Raw genomic sequence first — 25,743 nt, 5'->3', positions numbered from 1 at the left:
GGGGGTTACTGTACGCAGTATCCGTAACAGTGGATAGGTATCAATGCGGAAACTTTCCAATGATGTGGACAAGAAAATCAGATCGCGGAATTGATAGATTTTGTGCTCGACAAGGGTCCCCAGGAACTTGTGTTGGATCATGGTCGATATCGCACGTGTGCTTATAATAGGGCAAGACACAAAAAGAGGATGCGGACGCGTGGCGACGGGCGTCTAGGTAGATGGAGACAAGAACCCAAACGGGTTAAGCTGCTGATTTGGGCGAGTAAAACGAGTGGCACGCAGATCTAACGCATGGAATAACTGACGACTGAGAGGTCTGAGCAGCCTCGTTCATCACATGAACTCATGATGGTGCAACTAACCTCTGACATGACGAGCATGATGTTAGTAGGTTGTAGTATAGCGTGTTCCGACGCGGCACGGGAGATGCGTCTCGGGCCGTTCTGGGAAATCTCATCTCACCGCCTTTGAGATCGCCTCTCGAAGGCACCGGTCCGCTTTTGGAGGCCTTCAAGGGAACTGCTTTCGTACACCGCTTACGAGAGAGAAAACGGTTAAACGGCCCGTGCCGTGTTTTCTGAACCTGCCAGAGATACGACGACTCTACCACAGAAGTTGTAGTTTGTACATCTTGTAACGACACTGGAGATGTAAGTGTAAGCGGTTCGCCATCAATATGCCGTACCCAGCGCTCCGTGGCACCGCCCGTGTACGTAGTAATCAGGAGAGGCTGCCGGTGGTGCCACTAGCATACAGGGTGGGACTCCCAGGCTCCGACCCCGTGGATAGCCTCTCAGGCCCTGTGTGTAACGTCTTTGCCGTGATATACAACGTTTTTAGACTCGTATACAACGTCTTTATTGTGGTATACAACGACTGTACCTGCTGTCGTATGCAATAAGTTAGTACCTTACGGTATACATACAACGTGGAACGTGCGACCACAACGTACACTACTACATTCTCGAGGTTCTGTGGGTCTATGCGCGGGTGACCGAGGGGGATGCTGGGTATACGTGCCTCCCTACGCGCCATCACAGTCTTCTGGTAGAACTTCAGCCATGAAAGACAGCTATACGCATCCCGAATCGGTAACCCGGATGAACTCTCCGCACGCGGTACGACGTACTCTGACCGAGGACTGGGCATCGCTAGACTGGGACTTGCCCAGTTCTAGAAGGAGGGGAGACTGAAGTCTGCCTGGGTCAGGAGAAGGGGGGTGAGGGAAGGGAGTGAAGGGAGAGAGGGAAGCATCTATCTGTATCTGGGTGCTGGCTGGCAGCGCGCCCCCTTGGTCAAACTGTTATAAACTTATATAAGGTCGACGTGCTGTCTCGACAACCTCACTTCATCAGCTCAAAGTTGCTCAACAAACTTCTTGTGGGAGTCGAGTCCAAAGTAACCACAACACGGTTTCAGTCCTCATACTTCTTCGAGATGGATGCGCTCTACAACTCCACCGTGAAGGACGCCGCGGCCGAGGCCACGGCGAACCTCCTCAACGGCGTCCGTGACGTTCGTGTTCTCTACGCCGCCGGCGCCGTCCTCTTCACTGCTATCCTTCTCAGCGGATTTGAGGCTGGCCGCAAGCTCTTGAAGCGCATCGTGTGGACTTTCGACCGCATGCTCGGTGGTGCTCCCCACACCGTCAACCTTCCTGGCCCTCCGGGTCTTCCCATCGTTGGCAACCTTCTCGAGGTTCGTTGCATACCTTGCCTTCATCTTGGGTCTTCACCTTGCGTCTTCATCATTCTAATTTCTAACATCTAAATTAGTTGAGCAATGGCCACGTCCCTAAGATTGCCGAGTGGACCAAGAAGTATGGCGATGTTATCCGTGTCTCTCTTGGTGAGCGCGAGGCTGTATGCTCTCCCCCTCTCGAATAACAAGCCCGATTAAAAGCCATTCAACTGATGCATAGTTTTGCAGGTCTTCGTCAACAGCCACGAGGCTCTTGCCAAAACCATTGTCAAGCAGGGCCCTGCCTTCCAGTCCCGCCCTACCTTCAAGCTCTTCCACAGCGATTTCGCCTCGTCTGGTATCTGGACTGTCGGCACCTCACCATACAGCGACCGCCTTGTCCGCACCCGCAAGGCTCTCTCCTCCCAGATTGCTCCTCGTCTCCTTCCCATCTACACTCCCGTCATCCACCCCAAGCTGAAGAAGCTCTTCAGCGAGATCCTCACCATCAGCCAGGGCCCCGCCGTCGATATGGCTGAGAAGCTCCACCGTTTTGGTACCGGTCAGGTCTCTGAGCAGCTTATGGGTATTGCCCTCGACGATGACGTGGTTGGCATGCTCGCTGAGAACGAGACCAACATCTGTAAGTCATCCTTGTCCTTACAAGCCCGAAAGAAAGAGACTAACGCTTCAATACAGTCCGCCAGCGCACCATTGGTTCTCCCGCTCGTGACTACATTCCCATCCTCCGCGCTGCCGGCTGGGTCCGCTACGTGACTGGAAAGGCTCTCGGAATTAGGAACTGGTCTTTCGATGAGAAGGAGGAGAAGGCCAAGGAGTACCGCCGCACCCAGCAGGTCTACATCCAGAAGATGCTCGGTGACCTCAAAAGCCGCATTGATGACGGCGATGAAACTCCCTCCATTCTGGGCAACATCCTTCGTCAGGGTCTGTTGAAGGACGAGGAGGTTCTCCTGGCGTCTTACACCGGCAGTATGTCACCACCCCCGCATTGTCACTTCCCCCACAGAGCCCCACACCACCACACCCCCCTTTCAAGCTCTTACACCCCCTCCTCACCACTTCCCCACATTTTCCACACCCCCTTTTCAATCCTTCATGTTTCCCCTGGTCCCAACCTGATGAGCAACATCATCTAATTAATGTTTGTTCACAGTTGCTGCTGGCGTCAATCTTGGCTACTCTCTTACCTGGATCATCGGCTACCTCGCCAACCGCCCCGACTTGCAGCAGAACGGCTATGAGGCCATCCGTGAGGTTTATGGCGGCGAGCCCCCCAAGCCCCATGAGTATGACCGCGTCGAATACGTCAAGGCTCTGCACACTGTGAGTGTCTTCCCTCCCATGAAATCAAGTAGATGGGTATCTCTTTCTAACTGAATGAAATTTACAGGAGGGCTCTCGCATCTACACTCCCGTCCGCCTTGGTTTCCCCCGTCAGACTCTCGATGGCGCCCAATATGAGGGCGCCAAGATCCCCAAGGACATGGTACGTCTACTGGATATTCACACCTAATCATTGACCATATCGGAAAGCGTCATCCTAACAAGTAACCTTTTCAGCTTGTTATCATGAACCTGATGGCCGGCAACCGCGACCCCGTTGCTTTCGACCGCCCCGATGAGTACCTCCCTGAGCGCTGGCTGAACGGCCGCAAGGGCCGCACCGACATGCTCGGCCAGGGTGGTGAGAAGCTTGGTGTTACCCATCTGACCTACGGCTGCGGTCGTCGTGTCTGCCCCGGCATTGACAGTACGTCCCCCTCCCTTTTATCGGTCCGTCTTTCTTTTTTTATTCCCGGCCATGATGAGCTAACGCCCCTTTTCTTTCTTAGTGGCCAACCGTGGTCTCTACTCTACTCTCGTCCTTCTCCTGCACTTCTTCACCTGGGAGCGCCAGCCCCTCGGCGAGGAGCAGAAGAAGGCGGTCTTCCCTCCTTTCCGTGCCCAGCGCGAGTGCTCTCTTGAGATGGACGCCATCAAGGACACCGCCACTCCCACCGAGGCCCAGGCCATCCCCTGGTCCGCCGGTATCAAGTTCCGCTGCCGTGACCCTGCCGGCCTCCGCGCCTGGCTCGAGTCTGCGGAGACCTAAACGGGTTCTCATGACGTGAAAAGAAAAAAGGACACACAGGAAGTTCACTGGCGTCGTTTGGCGGTCTATATTGTTGCCCCCTCCCAAAAGTGGTTTAGCTCTCCCCGGATGTTGTTTGTTTTCCCCTTTTTACCCATGTTATGCACAGCACAGCCAGTGACATTCATTTTCGGACTGGATTTAAAAATGAATTTAAAATGGGAGGTAGAGCTATTTTTTGGGGACGGAGTACAGTACCGAAAAAAATAAAAAGACTTTTTTTCCTCACTCCGGGCCCTGAGTCCCACTCTTGTGCATGTAATTGTTCTATGCATATGCCGATTCTCGCCATCGAGCACGGCATCTCGGTTGCATCTCTTGGTGTCTTGGTCTCTTGGTTTGCCAGGTATGCTTAGATCTAGGTATGCCTGCAAGTGCAGCTGGAAGGAATGACGGCAGTGGGGCTGCATCCCGCCTCCCAGCCGCTTCTTCAGCCGCTTTTCCAGCCCCCCATCAGTCCGTTCTATAAAACTACTTCGGTATTATCCGATAAGGTACCTTCATGTTGAATACCGAATGCCGGATTCCGGTTTCGGCCAAAAGAACTCCGATGATGTAATTACATTGTACGCCCGATTTCCATGCACGCCCCCCCCCCCTTTTTTTTTTTTTTTCCTCTTTCCCCTGTTCCCTTCTCCTGCCCTGGGCCTCTACTGTTTTTCAATCTTTATTTCCGACATTCTTGACTTACTAATAATTCACTGCTGTTGTTAATATCTAGAGTTACATCGTGTCAGTCTCTTCCCCGGCCACCACCCACAGCTAAATGAGTGCCGGTCCTCCGCCCCCCTGTTCGGTCCTCCGGGTACACTTAAACTCTTTCTAGACTAAAAATCCACTTTATCTCCACTACCCGAAATAGGTAGGTTTCCTAGGTACCCTAATATAAGTAGATAGATAGAACGCGTATAAGGACTCTGCCCCTACGAAGAAGGCCTTTACGAAGAAGGCCTTTACGAAGAAGGCCTCCACGAAGAAGGCCTCCACGAAGAAGGCCTTTACGAAGGACTCCACGAAGAAAGACTCCACGAAGAAGGAACCCTAGCCCTAAGGAATATACCTAGGTATTTCGGGTGGTGGAGATAAAGTGGATTTTAGTCTGGAAAGAGTTTAAGTGTACCCGGAGGACCGAACAGGGGGGGCGGAGGACCGGCACTCCAGCCAAATCCGCCATATTTGTCCACACATGCAGGGGATGGATGGTTGGACGACAAACCACATATGCATGCGCAAACACGATCTTAGACAATAATGATGTGAATACAGGAGTGGTCGAGTGTAGAGAATCGATTGAGTCTGAGTTGCAAGTTTTTCCAATGTAAATCTAATGATAGTCATGTCTATCTATACCTGATGCGTATCTACTCTGGGTCATAGGCTGTACGTGCTATAAGCGCAATAACGCCAGTCATGTAAGCTGATAGTTCCAAGTCCATGTTCGTGTGTCCGTAAGAAATAACCCCCGTATACCATTTCACAACTTTTTTTCCCCTTGTTTTCCTTTTTTGTTTGTTTGTTTCCGTCCGTTTGTTGTTCAACTCACCGAATGCCAAGGCCTTCATACTTTGCGCCATTCCCAGAAATGTTTCCACATGGTGCCTCTCCCTACGACCCTTGCCGCTTCGTTTGTCGATCCCATCCCAGCATCCCCAGCATGGACATCATCCGGGTTTTCACTCTTCAGTCTCGCAATCTCGTTCAGTTCACCGATTTTCCATCCCCGGAGGAACAGGACACACAGAGCCGCAGCAGTGTACATGAACCCAATAAAGATCTGAGTTCCCAGGTAATTCCCCGTGGCTCCGAAAATCTCGAGAGCGATCGGCTCGCTGAAGGTGCACGGTAGAACGATGATGACCCATTCGAGGTTCAGGGCGGACGGGAGATCCTGAAGGCCGACAACCTCCACCGCGACTGGACCGATGGTTGCCCAGAACGTGCCGGCCACGGTACCGCCAATGAGGGCGAAGAAGATCAGAACGCCGTAGTTGTTCGCGAATATCCAGACGACGAAGGTCAAGATTGCGCAGAAGAAGGTGGTGATCCCGGCCATGTTGATGCGCCCGATGCTGTCCGAGAAGTATCCCGTGGGCGGTCTCCCGAGGCCCTGGCCCAGATTCAGGATGGCGGAGACCACAGCCGCCTGCGAGGCATCCAACCCGATTTTCCTCGCATAGTCGGCCAGGGAGAAAACGAGCGCAATATAGCCCAGCATCGAGAAGAAGCCGTACCCGTTGAGCAGAAGGTACTCGGGTCGCTTAAACAGCTTCATGTCGAAGGCCGCATGCCGGGAGCCAATAATCTTGTTGCGGTCCCGAATCAGCGCGATGCAGATCGCGTTCACGCCAAAGGCGAGGAGTCCCAGTACGCGGAAGCACCAGGCAAGCCCAATGGTTCGGATCATGGCCCCGGCAGCCAGAGAGTAGAGCAGGCCGCCGAAACCGGACCCGGATGCGCTGACGCCGTTGGCGAGCGATCGCTTGGTGGTAAACCACTGCGGCGGGATCCCGACGGACGCGACGAAGAGGAAGCCCATTCCGATGCCGAAGGCAACGCCCTGGCTGAGGAACAGCTGCCAAATGTTGTACGCAAACGAGGCGCCGATTAGGCCGCCTGCCTCGAGGACTGTGCCGACGCATAGACTGAAGTGAGTCCCGTAATAGCGCGTTGACAGGGTTGCCAGCGGGGACACGAGCATAGCCACCGATATGGACAGCCCGCCGACGAAGGCATATTGCAGGTATGTTGCTCCGGGGTAGGTGTCAGTAGAGAGGTAGTGTGCGAGGAAGACGCCGTAGGAGGAATTGATGCCCCAGGTGTGAGCATTTATGAGGGCAACGCATAATGTGCAAATCCAGCCATACCCGCCGTTTGGTGGTGGTGGAGGACTCTGGGGTTCTGGCGATTGCTCTGTCTGTTTCTCGGCGTCTGTTGAAGGGCTGATTTCCTTGCTACCTTTTTCGATCATGGTGTCGGTTCTTGGCGGGACAGAGATCTGGTCCGAATCTGACGTGTTGTCAATGGGCTGTTTGGACTCCCCCATGGTGGTCTTGGAGTCTCTGGACTCTTGGTTGTTGAGGTCCAAGGTGTCGTCGTCGTCGTCGTCGTCGTCTTCCACGGTCGTCGTTGACTCGTTACCAGCAGGTGTCACGCACTGATTCTTCTGGTCTGGACGTGAGAAACGGGGGATTCTACTTCGGCAGCAAGCACAAAGTACCCTTGCTTAGCTGGCGGTGTGCAAAAGTTAGGTTGTGGGAAGTCCCTGGTTGACCTCGGGTCTCGTCGGAGGACTCGAGGAGATCGATGTGCATTTTCCCGTTTACCCCATTTACACATGTACATAGGTACCTCCGAGCTTGGATCCTTTTTGAGCGTTGACCCCTGATCCCTGATCCCTGATCCATGAACCCTCAACGACGGGTCCAAAAGAAAAACCCCTTACAGGGGGTTCACTGGTCCCCACGTGCGGGAACAGGGGACTAATACACGTACAACGTAAGAGTCCGCCTTCGAGACGGGCCACCACACCACCACTCCCCACAACATCCTCTCTCATCGCAACGCTGCAATGCGCCATCGGATTCTTTTCTGGGCATATTACATATCCACGTTTCTTTAGATTACGACGCAGTCTCTCCACGAAATGGATTGCCACCGACTTATGACAGAATCTAGTCCATATTACCGGCCTCCGTGGTTTCGTACCCTTTTCTACCTACCTATTTTTTCACTAGCTAATCAGAAAGAATCCCGCTCCTTGCCAAGTGACACTACCAGGGCTCCTTTTCCCGTCGATCCAGGGCGGCAGAAGGGTTTAAAGGAGGGGGATGCGAGGAGATATATCCAGTTCCATACTCATTATTTCGTCCATTCCACTACGCCAACGCAACTGCTAGCAAGAGGTCAAGACAATAGGTAATCAAGGGAAAGGTATGGTATAGCATGCTAAGAGGGGTTTGCCGGTATCGGATTGTACTCCATAAGTTGGGGTTGGCTTTGAGCCTTTGGCTGTGAGGTTGTGGTTGTTAGTCGTGGCTGTGGCGCTACGATCTGGCCAATAGTGGAAACACGGCTGGCGATCTAGAAGGTCCGTCCCTTGCTTCGTCGCGGAAACTACCGCGGAAGGTCGTTGGTCCGGCCACCTCGAGCTTCTCCGTGATCAGCAGGCGAGCGGGCCGTTAGTGACTAATATGAGTGGGCCCGGAATCGGCCTACCGAAGGTATCTACAACAACAAGAGAATGATAGTTCCTCCAGGAGGAAGTAATAAAGTCGATTAGTTTAACTGCTTTATCTTAATCTATATAATTGAAGGAGACGAAAAGATGTTTATTAATAGAGTGACGACAAAGTGGGTTGTTGATGGAGGGGAAAACGTCTTGTGTGCTGTACATACGCGGTAGTGGGTCCGGTGATGGCGGATGGGGATGCGAAGTATTTTGTCTAACATACACGTACAACGTACAAGCCTCCATACCCTCGGAATAACGGCCCTCTTAATACCCATTTGGTATACCGCCATTCGCATGGATTATTAGGTACGAAGTAATTACAGCACGCAAGCGATCCCCCAGACTAATTTAGTGGCTTATTTTCCTCTTAGTTGTATACCTTACCTTACCTTTTTACCTTTTTATGGATTGAGCTAGAGGTACATCTTCTGGTTAGCAGGTACCGCACGCGGCACACTTTCGATCCCCTGTAGGCTGTTGCCCGTGTTTTCCGGAATAGGCAATGTCACGACTCACAACGTGCTAGTTAGTTCTCTTGCGAGGCACAAGCACATTCGGATCCTCGCCGTCTTGGCTATCATATGATTCATATCGATTAACCTGTTACGCAGACCGAATACAACGGTACATACATATACCAGTGCGGAGATCCACGGTTCACTAAGGCAGGAAACAATACAATCCTTCCTTGGCCTGATATCTGAAATGGACCCCATAGCTAACGAACAACTGCCCCTGCATGCACGTCTTGTCATGGCCTCGGCTGCCTCCGTACACGGTACAGATTACAATGTACTCCTTCATGTGCATGAAATAAATGAGGTGATTCTTGGCCGGTACAAGCGGAGCCAATGGAGCGGCGTTGACCTCAGGAAATGCGCATGCCGCGTGTTTTCTGGGTTTGGCGGGTCATATGGATAATGGTGCCAGACCTTCGGGGCAATGACAAGTATGTCTGTCTCATCTATCAGGGTTGTCTGTCTCGACCCTACGGTGACAGGGCCATCCACCACCGGTGAAGTCCTAGTCGGACATTTATTTCGTACTTTCGTAGGGAATCTTCTGTCAAGCCTGATTCTACTCTTTTTGATACTGTCAGATCGACCGACGAGTCACGACAAGGACTCATCGCGGACCGAGGAAACCGACGGAATCCGCACGTGGCGGTCTTGGCTGCTGGGGAGGACATGGACCATGATGGAAACATCTTACCACTGCCTACCTTGTCCTCACCGATCGATCCATGTCTTCTTCAGCGATGGCTCTGATGCGAGTACCCCACACCGGACTCCCAACGCCAACATGGGTAACGCTACTTCACACTAGGCAAACCAGGCGTACTGCAGCCTAGGTCCTGGATCCCAGGATCCGACCTGGCTCCGGCTTCCATGAGAAGAGCGACAAGGATGTGAAGAAGGGATATAAAGTCGACCATGGACGACCGTCTTGCTGTCCTGTTTTTCGCCGTCGTTCTCAAGCAGCTCAATCCTGCCATCCTAGCACCAGACAATCTTTGGACATCTTTTTTGTTGACTTCAGTCTCAAAACTTTCACCATGCGCTTCTCCACCATCGTTTCCGGCCTCCTGGCTTGCGCCCTCGGCGTCGCCGCCTCCCCTAGGCCTCGGTCTACCCCCGGCACTGATACCGAGCTGAACCCCCCCTCCCACTCTCTCCTTGAGTGGACTCAGCCCGAGTACCTTCCCGAGCTGGTTCCTGCTTTCCAGGCCAAGATTGACTGGGACTTGGACAACGTAAGGAAGCTCCTTTTGATATGAACCAAAGATTTGTCTTTACTGATCGTCACTTCACAGAACCACACTATCGAGACTCCCAACGGCCTCCGCTGCAGCTGGTGGGCTCGCGAGTACGTCAACGCCCTTCCTCTCCGTCGCCTCCATTCCACATAACTAATGTGCTTTTTTCTTCTTCTTTTCTTTTCAGGGGCCACTGGTACGACTCCCACGGTCGTCAGTTCGGCGAGATCCTCCGTGCCAACGACGACGGCATCGTCACTCCTGGCACTGAGCCCGGCACCCGCTTCCTCGAGCTCAGTCAGTACCCCTGAAGCCAACATGAACTCTGGAACGTCTCTTACTGACATGATACCCCTCTAGTCATCTTCTACGTCGTCCTGCTTGACGACGGCCACTGGGCGTACGTGAAGCACACCGGTGGCGCTGTTGTCCGCCAGTACCAGAACGGCATTGTGTAAGTCTCGAACGCCCCGATCAAGATGTCTTTTTTTTTTCTTTTTCCTTCCGGACATGGTCCATTCCCTAACACGCTGTGTGCAGTCGCGTCGAGACCGACTCCGAGAAGTACAGCTGGCTCAACCGCGTCGACTTCGTTGCCCCCGGCGCCTTCAATGGCACTGAGGTCATGACTGTCAACCACTACTTCCCTAACGTGAGTTTCCTACAACATTGGACCTCCAGCTTTGGCATGGATCCCAGGACTAACTCTTCTCCCAGGGCCACAACCTTCCCAACGGTCTCCCCCCCAACCACGGAACCTGCTAAGCTCGCTTCGCGATGAGTGTTCCTCCCGACCACTAGACTGGACTGAAAAAGACACGCTGTAATATAGAGGTTTGTGTGGGTTTCGTGATCGCATAAGCTGCTCAATCGAGGGTTGTCTCTGCTGCTTCTCGAGCCTTTTAGACTAGGGAAGGAAAATGGTGAAAGGGTTAAGATTTGTCTGAAAAAAATTCGTTGCCGTCCCTATATTTGTGATGTCCCCATTCCTAGTCAAGACCGCATTTGGCCCCGTTCACTTGTCGCTCGTAGAATATTATTCGAAGAGAAGTGCGATGGGGGATGTCGAAGCCGGCGAGGCCAAGTCAATCCTCTGATTCAAATGTCCAGACATCAAAGTAAAGGCGCAATTGACAGCTGTCTCGGCATGCGTTGTCAATATGTCAGTTGTCCCATCAATGCGGTTGTGCCGACAATGGGGCTTTGGGCCCCTGGGGACATCATGACATGTTGACAGCAGCATATCGCATCTCAACCCCATTTCTGGGATGGGGCATTGGGGCAGAGAATACTACCTTGCCTTAGCCGTGGGTAGAAGCAAAGCTCTCAAGAAAAGAGGGGAATGAAAGATGAGAGATCGTGAACGCGTCGAAAGCGAGAAGCCGGCGGTGAGCTCACAACCCCGAGTTTTTGCATCATGCGGTCGTAATTAAGGGGACTCTGTCGTCCGTGCATATTACTGGTCAGCGATCTGCATGTGGCTTCACCCTAGCTGTTGTGTGCCGTCTTGGCATCTCGCTTCCGTGAGCCGATGTAACTCACGTGATCTGGCGCGGCCGAGATTTCGCCCAGTCGACGTCCATGTATTGACCCGCTTGAATCTTCCCGCTCCAACCTCCCCGGACCTTGTACCACAGTTCGGGGATTACTCGGAATCTGCTTCCTAACCACCAAAACGGATTATGAAAGACAATACAATATCAAGAAATTCCTTAATCGGTTCGGTAACATTTCCAAGGCTGGCAGAAATCTCTTGTCGCCTAAGAAGTGTTGATGTTGGCCTACTGGAAGCCTGCTATCAACAGAGACAACAGAGAAGCCTTGAACAGTTGCTAAGAACCCAATGACTCGTAACACGACTGGATTGAGCCTTTGAGGTGATGGATGCGTTGTAATCACAACCTAATTACCTCGCGGGTTCAGACAACTCATATCATTCTGGTCTTGGATCCCGTGCGTTGAAACCAAAGTTACCAAACGCCTGAAGAAATGCATACAGAAGCGAAGCAGGTCACAGACTCACATTGTCGAAGTGCTCATCGTCGCTAACGTGGTTAGGAACGTCTCTAATTACTAGTTTGCATAGATACAGTCGATAGTTCTGGACACATTGTAGGAGAGATACGACGAGATGCAGACGTCGTTCTGATTCTGGGCCTCGGAGGGAGTCAGCAAAGTCTTCAGAGATGCCCTGGATGCTGAAGGTATGCCCTTAGTAGACATAAAAGTCCACAGCTTTGCAATAGGCAGTCTGACTGACTTTAGTTGTCCATTCTTCAAGACGTGGATGAGCTCCGTCTTCGCAAGATCAACATCGAGTTGCCAGCTTACCCCGTCGTATACTCCCTGGGATTTTATTTTCCTATTCTTTACCTTTCTCCTGTACCGGCCGGCTCTCCTAAGACCTGCAAGATGCACTCCGCATAAAAATCCCTACGCATGCTCATCTCGTAGTCCCATCATATAGGTTGAGCCGTGACCGGCCACGATTTCCCACCCGGAAAATGTCAGGCTTCCCGTTGCACCATGCACCCGGACCCATAATACCATAAAAGAAAACGTAACGCCATCATGGAACCCCTGAGCCCGTTTCTCCCCAATCCACTGAGTGCTCGTCAAACAGGATTATCCCGCCCGCCTTGCCCCACGGAAGGGGATCCCCCCGATCAGCACCCGGGGCAAATCAACAGGAACGACAACAACACGTCTACCAGGGTCAGTTCGAGTCTCCTAAGGGCTCGGCAGCTGCCCTTCTTCGTGCATCCTCGACCGGGCCTCCCTGACGAGGGCCTTAGCCTCCTCCACGTCGAACCCGTCTTGCGTAAGTTCAGTCGCCAGCCTATTGGCCGTGGCGTAGTCCCCTGAGTCCATGGCGTACCGTGCTAGCCACATGCGCGCTCGGCTTGTCGAGGCCGTCACGCCTGTCCCCTCGCGCATGGTGCGTTCCCGTTCCTCGCCGTTCCCGTCGTCGGATCCGGCGGGGGAGTCCTTGTGGACAGCGACCGAACCGCCTAGGCCGCCGCTGGGGTCCACCAGGTCGCCCTCCTCCTGCGCCACGCAGAGTTCCATGTACGCCTTCGCCTCCCCGAGATTCCCGAGATCGTTGTACATGGTGGCGATCTGGAAGAGCACCTCGGGATCCATGTGGCCCGTGGGGCCCCTGTTGCCGAGGATGTCGCCGCTGTCAAAGCTGTCCCCCCCCTCGTAGTACGCGTCGGCTAGCAGCGCCCGCTTGAGGGCTTTGATGGCTTCTTGATTGCGCCCCATCCGCTGCAGGCATGACCCCACAGCCACCCACATCTTCGCATCCCACGGCCTCAGACCCGCGGCCTTCTTGTAGTACCACAGACTGTACGTGTGCATCTCCAGGACCTCGTATGTCTGGCCGAGGCCATACCATGCCCGGTAGTCGCGGCGATTGACGTCCACTGCGCGTCGATACGATTCGATGGCGGCGTGGGTGTTCTTGAGCTCCACAAACTCGTGACCCATGAGAGTCCAGGCAGAAAGACATGTCCTGTCTAGGGTCAGGGCGCGGCGGAAGTATTGAACGGCCTTCTCGTGCATGGACAGCAGTGAGTAGTAGTTGCCAATGACGATACAGGATTCGGGTCGGAACTTGTCAATGGTAGAGCAGAGGTGAGCGAGGAAGGCCAGCTTCGGCCGATATTCCATCACGTAAAGAATGTTGGAATAATGATCCAGCGAGTCTAGCCGATGCGGGTGCAGAGACAGCAGGCGACTGAAAAGCTGCTCAGCGGCGACGAGGTCTTTCGCGTGGTACGAAAGGAGGGCGTTGCAGGTGAGGAGGAAAGAAGAGCTCGGGAATATGCCGAGAAGTTGGTCTAGCGAGTTGGCCAGCCCGGGGCCTTGTTGGTGGAGTTCAAGCGACGTGTGGACGTGAAAGATGTATGACACGATGTTCTGCGGGAGGTGCCGCGATATGCGGTTGAGCTGCTCTCTGGTTAGCAAGAGGGCCATTAGCCGAAGGTCAGATGGATGGTTCCTCACATCCTCGATCCGCGATATCAACGAGGTCATTTCGAGCCAACATCCCCAGTTCATGGGGAATACATGAACGCTCCGAATGAAGTAGTCCATGGCTTTCTCCTCGTTCTTCTCTTTGGCAAGTACCATCCCGTATCTGTTATAGCTGTGTTAGACCTTGGACCGGCCTGCACCAATGCAACTGTCTGGAGCAAGAGGCTGACTCACAGGTACTCGAGCCACCCTTGACTACCAACGACCTCGCCGTCCTCTGTTGTCCTTTCTTCAAACCATCTGTTGAGGACTCGGCTGACGGGGAGCAACTGCTTGTTGACGACGGTACCTAGATCCTGGGGACCCATGATCATTTCCGAGTCTTCATCCTTGCGCTTCTCGCCAGACATGAATTTGGCATAGAGGGCCAAAAAGAGGCTCTTCTGGCTCATGACAGGCAGGCTGCTGCTAGGCGCGCCAAGGGGCACCGTGCCCGCCTTAGTGTTGCCCTTGTTGTTCGGGGTGCCGCCGGGAGCATCTTGGTTCGGTTCGATTATGCCAGAGAGAATAGAGTCGGGAAGAAAAACGGCGGCGCAGCGGTCAAACTCGCGGCAGTCAAAAAAAGACTTGGCCAGGAGGTACTTGCTGAACTCTTGTGCCTCGAGCCGGGCCTCATCTGGATCCGGATTCGGAGAAAATACGGCTGGCATGTGGTCGGCACCGGGGTCGTTCAACTGCGGCGCATCGTGAGATGTGGCCGGGATGGCGTCAAGAAGCTCGGCTGCCCTGTCAGACGGGATGTTAGCGCTTCGAGATAGCAAACAGCGGCGGCTGTGCCAGAGGCCTCTAAGAGGGCTTACCATTTGGCAGACTGGTATAGACACCGCTCCGAGCACTTGACCACTGCGTCCTGCAGGGCGGCCCGGAGCTGTGACAAGTCGTGCTCGTTCAGGGACATGGGAATCCAACCATACTAGGTAGCTTGGCCAGCAAGCAACGAGGGCGGCAGAATGGAAAGCGCGATAGTGAGTGAAGCAGCACGCAACGCAACGGCAGACTGACAGTCAATATGGCTGTGACGCAATCAATATTCGTCGGACTGAATCTTGAAAGGAATTCGGGGTAGAAATCAGTTACACAAGTCGCCTCGTTCCAGAGAACAAAAATCAAGACGAATTGGAGAGAGTCGTCGCTGCGTGTCCGTATCCGTATCCTAGGCTGGTTCCAGTCGCGGCTGCGGCTCGTGGAATTATTGTTGCTGGGTCCGTATGTACGGGCGGGTGACGCGACGCGGGGAGCTCCGAGGTACCTTGCTGGGGAAGTACCAAGTACAGAGTTGCATAATAAGCTGGGGCTGCCACTCTGCGTCAGTCCGACAAGCTCTGGCAAAGCCCGGCACATCCCGACCGGGTGGACGTTACACCGAGGCCCCTGGGTACATGTACCATACCGTAGGTACCTAGGTAAGGTAGGCACCTTCGTTGGTACCTTATTACAGCGTTCCTCTGCCACCCTAGATTTAGCGAATGAACCCCTGGTATTCTTCACCGCCTGCCAGAAAAGCACTACGAGGGGCACTTTTTGTTATTGTTCTGGCCAAGACCCTCCCCTTTTACCCCTCGTCGTCCTCGGCGGTATCTCTCCCAACCTCGACCTAAACACTCTGAAGCAGCAGATCACCGTCACACCATCCGAGATATTGCGATTAGCTTGAGAAGGGGTAGGTTCTCCAAGATTATGAAAGCTTCAAAGTCATCACAAAACAAAAACATGTTGTCTGACGCCAATTTGCCTTCCTAGAGATCAGACGTACACCGACATAACCCGACAAGTAACCAAACGAACCGCACCACTTTAGTCAAGATGGCGCAAAAGACCACCCTCAAGGAGTTCGAGGCCGTCTTCCCCAAGCTGGAAGAGGTCCTACTCCAGGACACCCAAAAGTACAACCTGCCCAAGGAGCAGCAGGAATGGTTCAAGAAGGCAAGTTCTCTTCATGCCATGTTCATGCCGTACCCCAGGCAGATCGGTGGATAATAACTCGATATCCTCCTTCTTCTCGGTAAACAGAGTCTTGAAATCAACGCCATGGGCGGCAAGTGCAATCGAGGCATGTCTGTACCCGACTCAGCCTCCCTCCTGCTCGAGAGGCCTCTCAGCGACGACGAGTACTTCAAGGCCGCCACGCTCGGCTGGATGACGGAGCTCCTCCAGGCCTTCTTCCTCGTCTCGGACGACATCATGGACGGGTCCATCACACGCCGAGGCAAGCCGTGCTGGTACCGCCAGGAAGGCGTCGGCATGATCGCCATCAACGACGCCTTCATGCTCGAGGCCGCCATCTACAACCTCCTCCGCCGCTACTTCCGCGACCACCCGCGCTACGTCGACCTGATCGAGCTCTTCCATGAGGTGACCTACCAGACCGAGCTCGGCCAGCTCTGCGACCTCCTCACCGCGCCGGAGGACCGCGTCAACCTGGACAACTTCAGCATGGAGAAGTACCGCTTCATCGTCGTCTACAAGACCGCCTACTACTCCTTCTACCTCCCCGTCGCCCTCGCCCTGTACATGCTCGACATCGCCACCCCGCAGAACCTCAAGCAGGCCGAGGACATCCTCATCCCCCTGGGCGAGTACTTCCAGATCCAGGACGACTACCTCGACAACTTCGGCCTCCCCGAGCACATCGGCAAGATCGGCACCGACATCATGGACAACAAGTGCTCGTGGCTCGTCAACCAGGCCCTGCAAATCGCCACCCCCGAGCAGCGCCAGGTCCTCGAGGAGAACTACGGCCAGAAGGACAAGGAGAAGGAGGCCGCCGTCAAGAAGCTCTTTGACGAGCTCCAGCTCAAGCAGCGCTTTGAGGAGTTCGAGGAGAAGCGCGCCGCCGAGATCCGCGAGATGATCAGCAAGGTCGACGAGAGCCAGGGTCTCAAGAAGACCGTCTTTGAGGCCTTCCTCGCCAAGATTTACAAGCGGAGCAAGTAAACGGGAAGAGCAGTGAGGAACGCAATACTAATACCCGCGGTGATAATCTTGTTAGAGGGGGTAAAAGGGCAGGTCTGGGAGAAACGAACTGGCCTACCGGGACAGGAGAGAACTGGGACACACATGACCTGGCGGAATCTAATGAACAACCGCAAGCAGATACGATGCTTTCCTGTTGCTTGGTTAAACATGTCGAGGAAGATATGCTGCGGTGAAGTGTTGGAACCCGCTGGAGAGTTGTGGCAGTTTCCGGGAATTTCGATCCAAAACGCATCCCGCACCACGATAGATTAATAAGGAAAGAAATATTGAAAACAAACACATGAGCGGTCCCATCCATCCGGCCATTTTGAGTTGGGCTGCTATGACAACTGTTAAAATACGGGTATCGTATAGTCCAAACCGTCAGTTCATCCCCATCTCACCCCGCCTCCCTTTTCCTTTTAAATACCAGCCTGAATCGCCATCCGGTGGGGAAACATGAAATCCATACGTCTCGGTATCATACATATCGTCTGGCCTTGAACGCTTCCTTACTCGGGCAGTAAAACCACACTAACCCCCTCGTTCACCCCATCATCGTCCCACTTCGACTCCTCGCATCCGGACCCCTCCCGCCGCTGTTAGGGTCCCGGCTCCGCGTCCGATCAACGAAATTAATCAGCGGAACGTCCTCATCATCATTGCGGCGGGAAGACCGCACGGGAGGTGTGCGCAAAGGAATAGGCGGGACGACGGGGACAGAAGGCGGTTTCTCGTGCGAAACGTAGCGTCGACCCGCAGCTGCGGCGGCCTTGGTGGTGGTGGACTGGCTCCTGGGCCTCGACGGCGAAGCGCGCGGTAGAGGAGCGCCTGCGGAAAGCGCAGGGGTCATCTGTGTTGACTTGGCCGGCTTGGCCGACTGCGTCGTCTTGGTGGTGGCTCTCCTGGCGAGCCCGGCAAGGGGGGGGCTCATGGGCGGAGATATCATGCCAGGCACCATGCCGCTGGGCTGTTGGAATCCCGGACGGGTGTCTGTTGCCATGCTGATAAGAGGCAGGCCAGTCGGTGCCCGGACACCGTGGCCGTGGCCGCTGCGCCAGTACGACGAGATTTCCGGGACCTTGGGGGCAACGTCGAGGAGAGGGCCCGGTTTATCGCGCTGCTTGGCGTAGGAAGCGCTGTCCGACGTGGTAGGGCGGGAAGAAACGGTCATGGACCGTGTCAGAGGGCGCATTGTGCTAGTAGCACTGGTGGCAGAAGGTTGTGCAACGGCCGATGATGTTGGCGGTCGTCTGGTTGTGGTATTACTCCGTCCTGGTCGTCGATTCTGCTGGTCGATCGCGTGTTGCTGCAAGAGACCGCCGGTGAAAGGGCCTTGAAGGGGCGGTTGATCCAAGGGTATACATGTAGGTATAGCATTGGGCTGTTTCATCGGGGGTGAGGCCGACCCTCGAGGGGTGTAACTCCGTTCGGGCCACCTGGTCGTCGCCTGTCGACCGAGCTCCTGATGGTGCTGCAGCAGGCCTCCGGTAAAAGGGCCTCCGCTGCTAGGTTCATCCCCCGAGTTCCACTCAGTGTGCAGCTTGCGGTCCTCGTATGCCTTGCCCAATAAGCCGCTTGTCTTGAATTCGTTATCCTTAGCGAAAGCTGCGACGCGCTCTGCGGAAGATTCTGGCGACTTTGGAGGTACTGGGAGGGTCGTAATAGACGTCGCCGGCGTCACCACCTCCACTGGCGTCCTTGAGTTTCCCGGGTTTGTTTTTGCCCTGTGAACCAGGGGTTGTGAGGTCGGGTTCGGGTTTCCACCTGTTTCGGGAAGGAAATCCTTGCCGAATTCTTCCATTGGTTTGTCGAACCTATCCAAGTCGAGGAGCGGGCTAAAAGTCCCAATAGTATAAGGTGTCTCATCGACGGAGACCTTGAGACGGTGGTGGCCGCTCTTGACAATACCCACGGTCTTGTGGGCAGCCGGCGTATCGCCGTTCATCTGCTGGGCCCTTTCTTTCCGGCCGAGGTCAACTTTCCTGTTGACTAGATACCAGCTTCGCCACGAATGGATGCCGCTCTGGACATTCCGGGCCACAGCATCATCATCGGTACTGAAAAAATGGATGAAGTTTTCGGTGTTGAGGAAAACACTGTTCTTCTGCTGGCTTTTCACAGCAAAAACGTGCGTCTTGGGTGGCCTGATGTGGTTCAGCATATCCTCTTCCGTAACCTGATAGACGTCAAAATCGGAGAGGTTACACAGAAGTGTGCTGTCTTTATCAGAAGGCTTCGCATCTGGCTTCTTATGGGTGAAGACTTGGCCGGTGTTCAGCAAGGTAACTAGGCGCTTGTTCCAGCGTCCCGGCCGTTGGCAGTGCTGGAGGGCAAAATTACTGAAACCCGGCGGCGGGTCGTCGGAACGCGGTACCAACTCGATAGTAAGATCGGCATTGCGATCTGTCGGAGCGTCAGGGATGATGAGGAGGGAATGCTGGCTGTCGCGTTCCCAAGAGTTAAGAACATCCCTGATACGCTCGTATCGTCGCAGTCGGCGTTCTAGGCCAAAGGCGAAGTAGCATTCAACGACGATGCTGGTCTGCGGATCGAACTGGTGGGTCATGAGATTCGCCGAAGAATACAGCAAATCAACGGGGGACGTATCAGGCGTCACGGGAAGGCTGATGGAGGACTGAAAGCAGCGGATCGTGACTCTCTAAAACGGCTGTCAGCGCGAGGTTGGTATATGGAAGAGTGCTGTCCCGTTGAATTGTCGCCGTTCAGCGCTGGCACAAGCTTCAACCAAGGCAAACTCACACGTTCTCCTGCATTGCTGGCCGACGTTGGAGCGTCCGTCTGGGGAACAACGCCTCCACCGCCGGCCTGAATGTAGTTCAGAGGCTGTTGGGTTGACTTCATAGCGGCGGCTTGTAGCATCGCATGGTCCGGGTCAGGACGATATGATTCCCGACGAACTCGGTTCAAGTAATAAGTGGCAGAGAAAGGAGGATGATTGCGCGTCTGGCCCCATAAACAGTCTCTCTATGCCAATGCCAATGCCAATGCAGCGTCGCACTTCCTCCGTTGGTCTCGACTTCTCGAGTTGCGTGACGTAATTTTTTCGTCTTCTCTCCTGTTTTATTTCTTCTTGTTTCTTGGCTGTCTCTCATGAAGAATTTGGAAAGCTCCACTTTTTTGGGGACAAAAGTTGAAATCTCGTGAGAGCATGGACGAGGAATGCAAACGAGAGTAGAGTCGCATAGGGGCATGGCAATACTGTGAAAATGTGCGGGGGAGGAGAAATAATGAGGGATGAGGGATCCAAGGTGTGAACTAAGCCGTGGCCTTGGGCTGCATCAACGACAGGATTGGATCGCCACGAGATGAGAGGAATGAATACCTGCATGGGCTTCACCGGGTACCTTACTTGAGCGGTACAAGCACCACATGTCATGTAACACTCAACCGTGTATCCGTACCTTATTATTACGCTGTAACGCATGCTACCTTAATGAAGGCTACCTAAGGTACCCTCGATTAATACGCCGTGGGTACGTACCTCTGCTGGATGGCGTCCCGAGACCAGCTGTCTTTTCTTCTTCCTTCTTTTCTTCCTTTTTTTCCTCTCCCGGCCTAGCCAGGGGGAATTAAGGAGCTAACTAAAATGGCCCCGGCAAGGACCGAGTCTCATCTGGCAGTACACTAGAACGATTCGATGTGACAAGTCCTTTTTAAATTTCTTTTCCATCCTTTCTAACTCTTTGCTTGCTTCTTCTTCTCATTCGAGTTTCGTGTTCTCCCAGTTTACCCTCGTATCTGCAAAACTCCGTCGATTCAGGTACCAACAAAGTCAATCCATTTTTAAGGCATCCAGAATCAAGGTGGCCGCCGGGAAGAATGGTAATACGAGGTACGAAGGAGCACGGCATTAGCAACACTCACACGGCACAAAGCCGATGCCCTAATCGTCAAAAGAACTTTCTTCTGCCTGTCACCCTAGGTTTCATCCAGCGTACCCCGGCTGATGCCGTTCACTCCAACGTCTGCTTTCGTGACATTTGTCAACGCCAATACTCAGGTTATCACAGCGCTACTACCGACTCCCAGGTCACCCACGAGCCGAATAGCTCATCTATCAAGTCCCTGTATTCTCTTAGTGTCGAAAGGCGTGGACCTCCCGCCGCCACCACCCCACAAAATCGTTCGTCGACACGTCAATGCCCAGGTCCTTGAGGGCCTTGGTGCTGAGATGGCAGTCGTAGGGCCTCTGGACGCTGGCATTTGGGTCATTCCCTTCGCTATTAGCCACAATGCGGTCCATCGACAGGCCCATGATGTCCGCGAACGTCCGGCAGATCTCATATTTGGTCATGCTGTCCTCGCTCGAGAATTGAAGTATGCGGGGAAGCGAGCTCTTGTCCGTGCTGTCGAGGTATTTATTGGCCACATCTGATTTGCAAAACACATGTTAGCTACTGCCGGGGTCGGGGGTAAAAAGGGAAGAGTAAAGAAAGAAGAAAAGAAAGAAGAAAAAGAAGAAGAAAAAGAAGAAGAAAAAGAAGAAGAAAAAGAAGAAGAAAAAGAAGAAGAAAAAAGCCAGAGAGTGAAAGAAGACGAGGGAGAGGATGAGAGAGGAGAGAGGAGAGAGGAGAGAGGAGAGAGGAGAGAGGGGAAAAGAAAGAGACACCCGTTCTCACCATGGCAAACTCGACCCACGTCTTCGGTATTGGTGGGATACCGGATCGCCCAGTGGTCCATCTTCATCTTGCCATCCGCCTCCTGTGCCTTCCAGACCGTGTCCATCAGCACGTTGACCGCGCTCTCTGCTGGCATTTCCGCCTTGCCATACAGCACCGGTACCCGCAGGGCGATGCCCAGACCTTCCTTGTTGGCCTGCTTGTACTCATGGAAGACCGCTAGCTCCCCGTCGAGCTTTGTCTGGCCGTAGAGATTCGTCGGTCCGGGAGTAGCGTCTGTCTCGTACGGTGCCTCCCCAGGCTTTCCGGAGAAGACGTAATCCGTCGAGATGTAGATGAGAAGAATGTCCCGTGCGGCGCAGAGCTTGGCCAGAGATCTTGTGGCCTCGACGTTGAGGGCCTTGCTCGCTTCGGGGTCCTTGTCGACTTTGTCTGGAAACCTTTGGGCAGCGCCTGTACGAACGGTTCGTGTTAATGGTAGGAGTATCTCGGCGGTGGCCAGGTCTTTATATGGTCGAGGAAAACGTACAATGAACCACGACTTGCGGTCTAGGAGATAAAGATGATTAGCAGTTGGCCGGCAGCAATGTCTTTCGTGCGTACCCTTTCCACGAAAGCGCTCGGGGTCAGGACAGCCATGACATACTTGGTCTCGTCCAGGACTTTCTCGACTTCACTGGCCTTTCCCAAGTCCACTTTGAGAATCGAAACCCCGTCGGCACGAGAGTAGCCGGTTCCCTTGACGTTCCAGCCTCTGAACTCGAAGGCCTTCACCACTTGCCTCCCAAGGAGACCCGTCGATCCAGTAATTAAAGCAGTTCGCCCGGTCATAGTGGCTGCCTAGACGCCTCAATCAAACCCTCGGAAAGTCAATTGTCTTAAACTCGAAAGAAAAGGTGCCCTCAGTACTTTTCGCAAGACGCGGGAGGAAAAGACACGCTATGTACCTAGAGAGTACTGTACCAACTGTGACGCAAGAGAGTAAGTACTGGTGAACTACCCCGCAGTGGGGGGTTGATGGCCTCCTTTGGAGCTCGGAGGGGCATCGAGTACCTAATTAGCGTAGCTCGTTAAAATATGCCATACTCCGTGGACCATCCCGCAGTGAACGTGTCAATTGGCATTGTCCGTTCAAACAAATGGCATAGTAATCTTGCAGGTCCGGGTTCCTCGAAGCTTAGACTTGTTGGGAAGATTAATTAATGAATAATAGAGTCGTCTGTATACCTACTCGGGTGGGGGCGGGTCTAGGTCAGAGCTCGAACAGAGAATTTTGCACTGACCAGAGCCAGGACAGATATCGCTGTCAACATAATATGCTATGACTTGCGATATCTGACCACGCTGTCGGCAGATCATGGCAGATCATGCTCAGAAAAACGCGACTTGAAGGCAATATTGGATTTCATTCGTTGCCAACACATATATCTGTCTATATCACAGGCACATCGGATCGATCAGTCGATGTCATCGCGGCGAAAGAGATGGATGGAGCGAGGGGGGAAAAGCTATAAAAAAAGAAGAGGATAAAAAAGGAGGAACAAAAAGAAACCCTACAAAAAATGAGGCGGATTTAGAATCGCGTCAGGAATTGAGCCCGACGTGGGGGTCGAACCCACAACCTTGAGATGGTGATCTCTTGTAGTAAGAGTCTCACGCTCTACCGATTGAGCTAGCCGGGCAGGCTTCGCTTCTTTGTTGTTGAGTTGTGCCCGAATTTGGCAAATAAGAGCTTTCCCCACCTATTTTTGTGTGACGATCATGGGTCGGTGGAAGTACTGGGTTCGGTGAGGGCTCGGTAACCAACAAATCAGGCCAGCCAACGCTCAGATTCCGATAAGATAAGGCTCAAAATTTCTAGAGATGCTCAGCAGCGGGTACGGACAAGACAGTAACTGGCCCGCCAAAGTCGGTTCCTTTATTAATTCCGTCAACGATCTCTATATCTTAGCAATCTCCCACAAGGCGAACACTCAAGCGCAATGGGTCGAACACTTCAGAACCGAAAGAGACGCTCTGGCAAGCCCAAGATCAGGCAAGCTAACAAGCTTAAGCGCCCCCTCAACCCGCGGGGCAACAACATCATCGCCCAAAACTGGTGAGTTGTCCTCTCTTGACAATTCCCCCGTCCGACGATCTAAGCGATGTCTCCTTAAGAAGAAACCTTCTCAATCGTCCTTTCATTTCTAACTCCACTTCCAACAGGAACAAGAAGGAAACCCTCACGCAGAACTACCGCCGCCTAGGCCTCGCAGCGCGCCTCAATGGCCCTTCCGGCGGCGAAGAGAAGACAATCAAGCAAGTCCTGCAGGCGCGCCAGGAAGGGAAACGCCTCAAACCCGCGCTGGACCCGCTGATGATCGACCCGACCGCCAAGGCCGTGGTGGGCGAGGCCAAGATCGAGAGGGACGCGGACGGCAACATCATCAACATCCAGTACATCGGCCCGGACGGCAAACCGAGGAAGAAGACGCCGCGGGATAACCCGCTCAATGACCCACTAGTCGATATGGAATACGCGTCCGAGGAGGAGGAAGAGGACGACGACGAGGATCCGGAGAACAAGACCGAGGTGATCCGGCTGCTGGAAGAGGAAGCCAGCCGGCCTGTGGAGAAGAAACCGCGTCATCAAAGCGAGCGCGAGCGGGAGTGGGTCGAGAGATTGGTCGCGCGGCACGGGGATAACTTTGCGGCCATGGCGAGGGATCGGAAGCTGAACCCGATGCAGCAGACCGAGGCGGACATTGCGCGGAGAATCAGGAAGTGGCAGGCGTCGCATTGATATGGGATAATGAACCAAGTCTCATGATCATTTTCATTTGAACCACCTCATGCATCTGTTTCTCGAGTTTGGACAAAGGAGTCTGGCGTTTGGGAAAGTATCTTTTGCTAACCTCCTAGGTAGCAACAGCATATAAATTTCAGCATATGAAATTCCAATACATGTTGAACGCTGAACAGACGAGCGTCGTCCATTTTCATTAAACAGTAACAAGACCAACCAGTGTGGTATCTGCGCAATTACCAGTCGTGGTATATGAATTCGACGCCACCAACACCCTCCCCAAATCCCGCACAGAAGAAGACCAGCTCATTGATTTGAATACAAAGTTATGCGCTACAGATCGTGTCGCGGACCACACTAGCCCACCGGGACTAAACAAAGAGGCGGGGGAAAAAACGAAAAAAATAAGAAAATAAGAAAATAAGAAACTAAGAAAAAAAGAAGAAACGAATCTATCGTATCCGTCATTGGCAGAATTTATAATATCCTCAGACATGATCGTACCGTGCAACTCTTCATCGCAATGTGCGGTCGTAGTCAGCCGGAGGGAATTGGACGGGAGCACTGTCGTCGACAACATCGTGGGCCGTAGGAGGTGCATAGGGGCTGGTTGCCGCGGCTCCTCCGTAAGGGCTGGGTTGCCGCGCGCCGGTCATACTAGGGGTCGGCTGGCGGCCGTAATCGGTTCCGGAGTCGAACATGGCGTTGTGGCGGGAAGGCAAGCTACCGTAACGGTTCGGGTCGTCGTCGTCGGCACTACCGTAGCGACCGCCTGGGCGGTAAGGGTTGTCGTTGAAAGCACCGCTGGCGCTACCGCCGTAACCAATATCTGTGTGATGGTCCGGGTGGTCGTCCATTTGGACTGGGGCATAGGCCTCGTCGTCGTGAGGCGCCATAGAGAAGGCAGCTTTGTCAGGATCGATGTTGTCGTTGGTAATGCGGCGCTTGTCGTAGCCGGGAAGCTCGCCGTGAAAGCGGTAGTGGCGGAGGGTAAAAATGCTGATGGCAGTGCTGCCGATCCAGGCCAGGCTGCGGCGATGTTAGCATTTTCAGTCGAGTTGTTGGCATATTTCCGCGAAAGCCATCGGAGGGGAGCATCGGAGGGGAGCATCGGAGGGGAGCATCGGAGGGGAGCATCGGAGGGGAGCATCGGATGGAGAGCGTCGGAAGGTGAACCGAAGGTGAACTCACGTCTCAAAGACGCCGAGGCCAACAATGGCTTTGCTCAGGGAGCAGGCACCACCACAGAGACCAGACGTGTTGTAGGCGGCTTGCGTAGAAAATGCAGAAAGCCAGATGACTGTGAAGACAAGGTCCACGACAAGCATGGCATGAGGTTCGGCAAATTTTCGGGTTCTAGGCCAGCGAGGGGTACCGATGAGGTAGATCCAGGCTGGGATGGAAAGAAAACACTATACGGAGGGCGGGTGAAGCGTGTCAGTCCAGGGACGAGCCCAAAATGGAAGAACCGGTTGCTAGCCTATTGCGCGGCGA

At 53.7% G+C, this 25,743-nt stretch overlaps 9 protein-coding genes and 1 non-coding gene across 10 annotated transcripts in view; 4 read left to right on the top strand and 6 right to left on the bottom strand.

The window, feature by feature from the left end:
* Window positions 1-1,440: 1,440 nt before the first annotated feature.
* Window positions 1,441-4,065, top strand: SODALDRAFT_294578 (putative cytochrome P450 phenylacetate 2-hydroxylase; the record flags this gene model as incomplete). The annotated part of the gene is made up of 8 exons (XM_028608757.1): window positions 1,441-1,701; window positions 1,779-1,865; window positions 1,933-2,326; window positions 2,383-2,676; window positions 2,861-3,030; window positions 3,098-3,193; window positions 3,268-3,457; window positions 3,540-4,065. 8 exons carry the CDS (start codon window positions 1,441-1,443, stop codon window positions 3,797-3,799), a joined length of 1,752 nt encoding a protein of 583 aa, XP_028467037.1. The 3' UTR covers window positions 3,800-4,065.
* Window positions 4,066-5,197: 1,132 nt separating this feature from the next.
* Window positions 5,198-7,415, bottom strand: SODALDRAFT_378332 (MFS general substrate transporter; the record flags this gene model as incomplete). Its single annotated transcript, XM_028614976.1, has 4 exons — window positions 5,198-7,029; window positions 7,110-7,128; window positions 7,218-7,247; window positions 7,331-7,415. 4 exons carry the CDS (start codon window positions 7,413-7,415, stop codon window positions 5,397-5,399), a joined length of 1,767 nt encoding a protein of 588 aa, XP_028467036.1. The 3' UTR covers window positions 5,198-5,396.
* Window positions 7,416-9,173: 1,758 nt separating this feature from the next.
* Window positions 9,174-10,834, top strand: SODALDRAFT_332664 (hypothetical protein). Its single transcript, XM_028611774.1, has 6 exons — window positions 9,174-9,822; window positions 9,883-9,935; window positions 10,013-10,122; window positions 10,186-10,279; window positions 10,366-10,477; window positions 10,543-10,834. Exons 1-6 carry the CDS (start codon window positions 9,625-9,627, stop codon window positions 10,588-10,590), a joined length of 615 nt encoding a protein of 204 aa, XP_028467035.1. The 5' UTR covers window positions 9,174-9,624; the 3' UTR covers window positions 10,591-10,834.
* Window positions 10,835-12,322: 1,488 nt separating this feature from the next.
* Window positions 12,323-15,028, bottom strand: SODALDRAFT_378330 (anaphase-promoting complex subunit 8). Its single transcript, XM_028614975.1, has 4 exons — window positions 14,667-15,028; window positions 14,041-14,592; window positions 13,837-13,969; window positions 12,323-13,779 (listed from the first exon to the last, which is right to left on the bottom strand). The coding sequence occupies exons 1-4, from the start codon at window positions 14,762-14,764 to the stop codon at window positions 12,556-12,558; spliced, it is 2,007 nt and encodes a 668-aa protein (XP_028467034.1). The 5' UTR covers window positions 14,765-15,028; the 3' UTR covers window positions 12,323-12,555.
* A 387-nt stretch (window positions 15,029-15,415) lies between these two features.
* SODALDRAFT_344195 (farnesyl pyrophosphate synthetase) lies at window positions 15,416-17,156 on the top strand. Its single transcript, XM_028613150.1, has 3 exons — window positions 15,416-15,526; window positions 15,607-15,789; window positions 15,877-17,156. Exons 2-3 carry the CDS (start codon window positions 15,670-15,672, stop codon window positions 16,798-16,800), a joined length of 1,044 nt encoding a protein of 347 aa, XP_028467033.1. The 5' UTR covers window positions 15,416-15,526; window positions 15,607-15,669; the 3' UTR covers window positions 16,801-17,156.
* A 102-nt stretch (window positions 17,157-17,258) lies between these two features.
* On the bottom strand, window positions 17,259-19,818 carry SODALDRAFT_154939 (hypothetical protein). Its single transcript, XM_028606890.1, has 2 exons — window positions 19,585-19,818; window positions 17,259-19,483 (listed from the first exon to the last, which is right to left on the bottom strand). The coding sequence occupies exons 1-2, from the start codon at window positions 19,702-19,704 to the stop codon at window positions 17,369-17,371; spliced, it is 2,235 nt and encodes a 744-aa protein (XP_028467032.1). The 5' UTR covers window positions 19,705-19,818; the 3' UTR covers window positions 17,259-17,368.
* Window positions 19,819-20,920: 1,102 nt separating this feature from the next.
* On the bottom strand, window positions 20,921-22,295 carry SODALDRAFT_323648 (RmlD substrate binding domain-containing protein; the record flags this gene model as incomplete). Its single annotated transcript, XM_028609817.1, has 4 exons — window positions 20,921-21,216; window positions 21,465-21,917; window positions 21,994-22,013; window positions 22,111-22,295. 4 exons carry the CDS (start codon window positions 22,293-22,295, stop codon window positions 20,921-20,923), a joined length of 954 nt encoding a protein of 317 aa, XP_028467031.1.
* A 763-nt stretch (window positions 22,296-23,058) lies between these two features.
* SODALDRAFT_t103 lies at window positions 23,059-23,146 on the bottom strand. The gene has a single exon. It is a non-coding gene; the product is annotated as a tRNA-Lys (tRNA).
* A 219-nt stretch (window positions 23,147-23,365) lies between these two features.
* SODALDRAFT_332660 (ribosome biogenesis protein Nop16) lies at window positions 23,366-24,515 on the top strand. The gene is made up of 2 exons (XM_028611773.1): window positions 23,366-23,562; window positions 23,670-24,515. The coding sequence occupies exons 1-2, from the start codon at window positions 23,447-23,449 to the stop codon at window positions 24,244-24,246; spliced, it is 693 nt and encodes a 230-aa protein (XP_028467030.1). The 5' UTR covers window positions 23,366-23,446; the 3' UTR covers window positions 24,247-24,515.
* A 249-nt stretch (window positions 24,516-24,764) lies between these two features.
* The window catches only part of SODALDRAFT_323646 (hypothetical protein), a gene marked incomplete at both ends in the record, with an annotated part of 1,291 nt that continues 312 nt past the window's right edge, over window positions 24,765-25,743 (bottom strand). The window contains 2 exons of the mRNA XM_028609816.1: window positions 24,765-25,278; window positions 25,441-25,661. Coding sequence (XP_028467029.1) covers window positions 24,765-25,278; window positions 25,441-25,661 — 735 coding nt within the window. The remainder of the gene's footprint in view (window positions 25,279-25,440; window positions 25,662-25,743) is intronic.

This window comes from Sodiomyces alkalinus, assembly GCF_003711515.1.
Source record: "Sodiomyces alkalinus F11 unplaced genomic scaffold SODALscaffold_4, whole genome shotgun sequence".
In the NCBI taxonomy this organism is placed as follows: Eukaryota; Fungi; Ascomycota; class Sordariomycetes; order Glomerellales; family Plectosphaerellaceae; genus Sodiomyces; species Sodiomyces alkalinus.
Note: the sequence above shows the minus strand (reverse complement) of the source record. Positions and strands in the feature narration are given on the sequence as shown.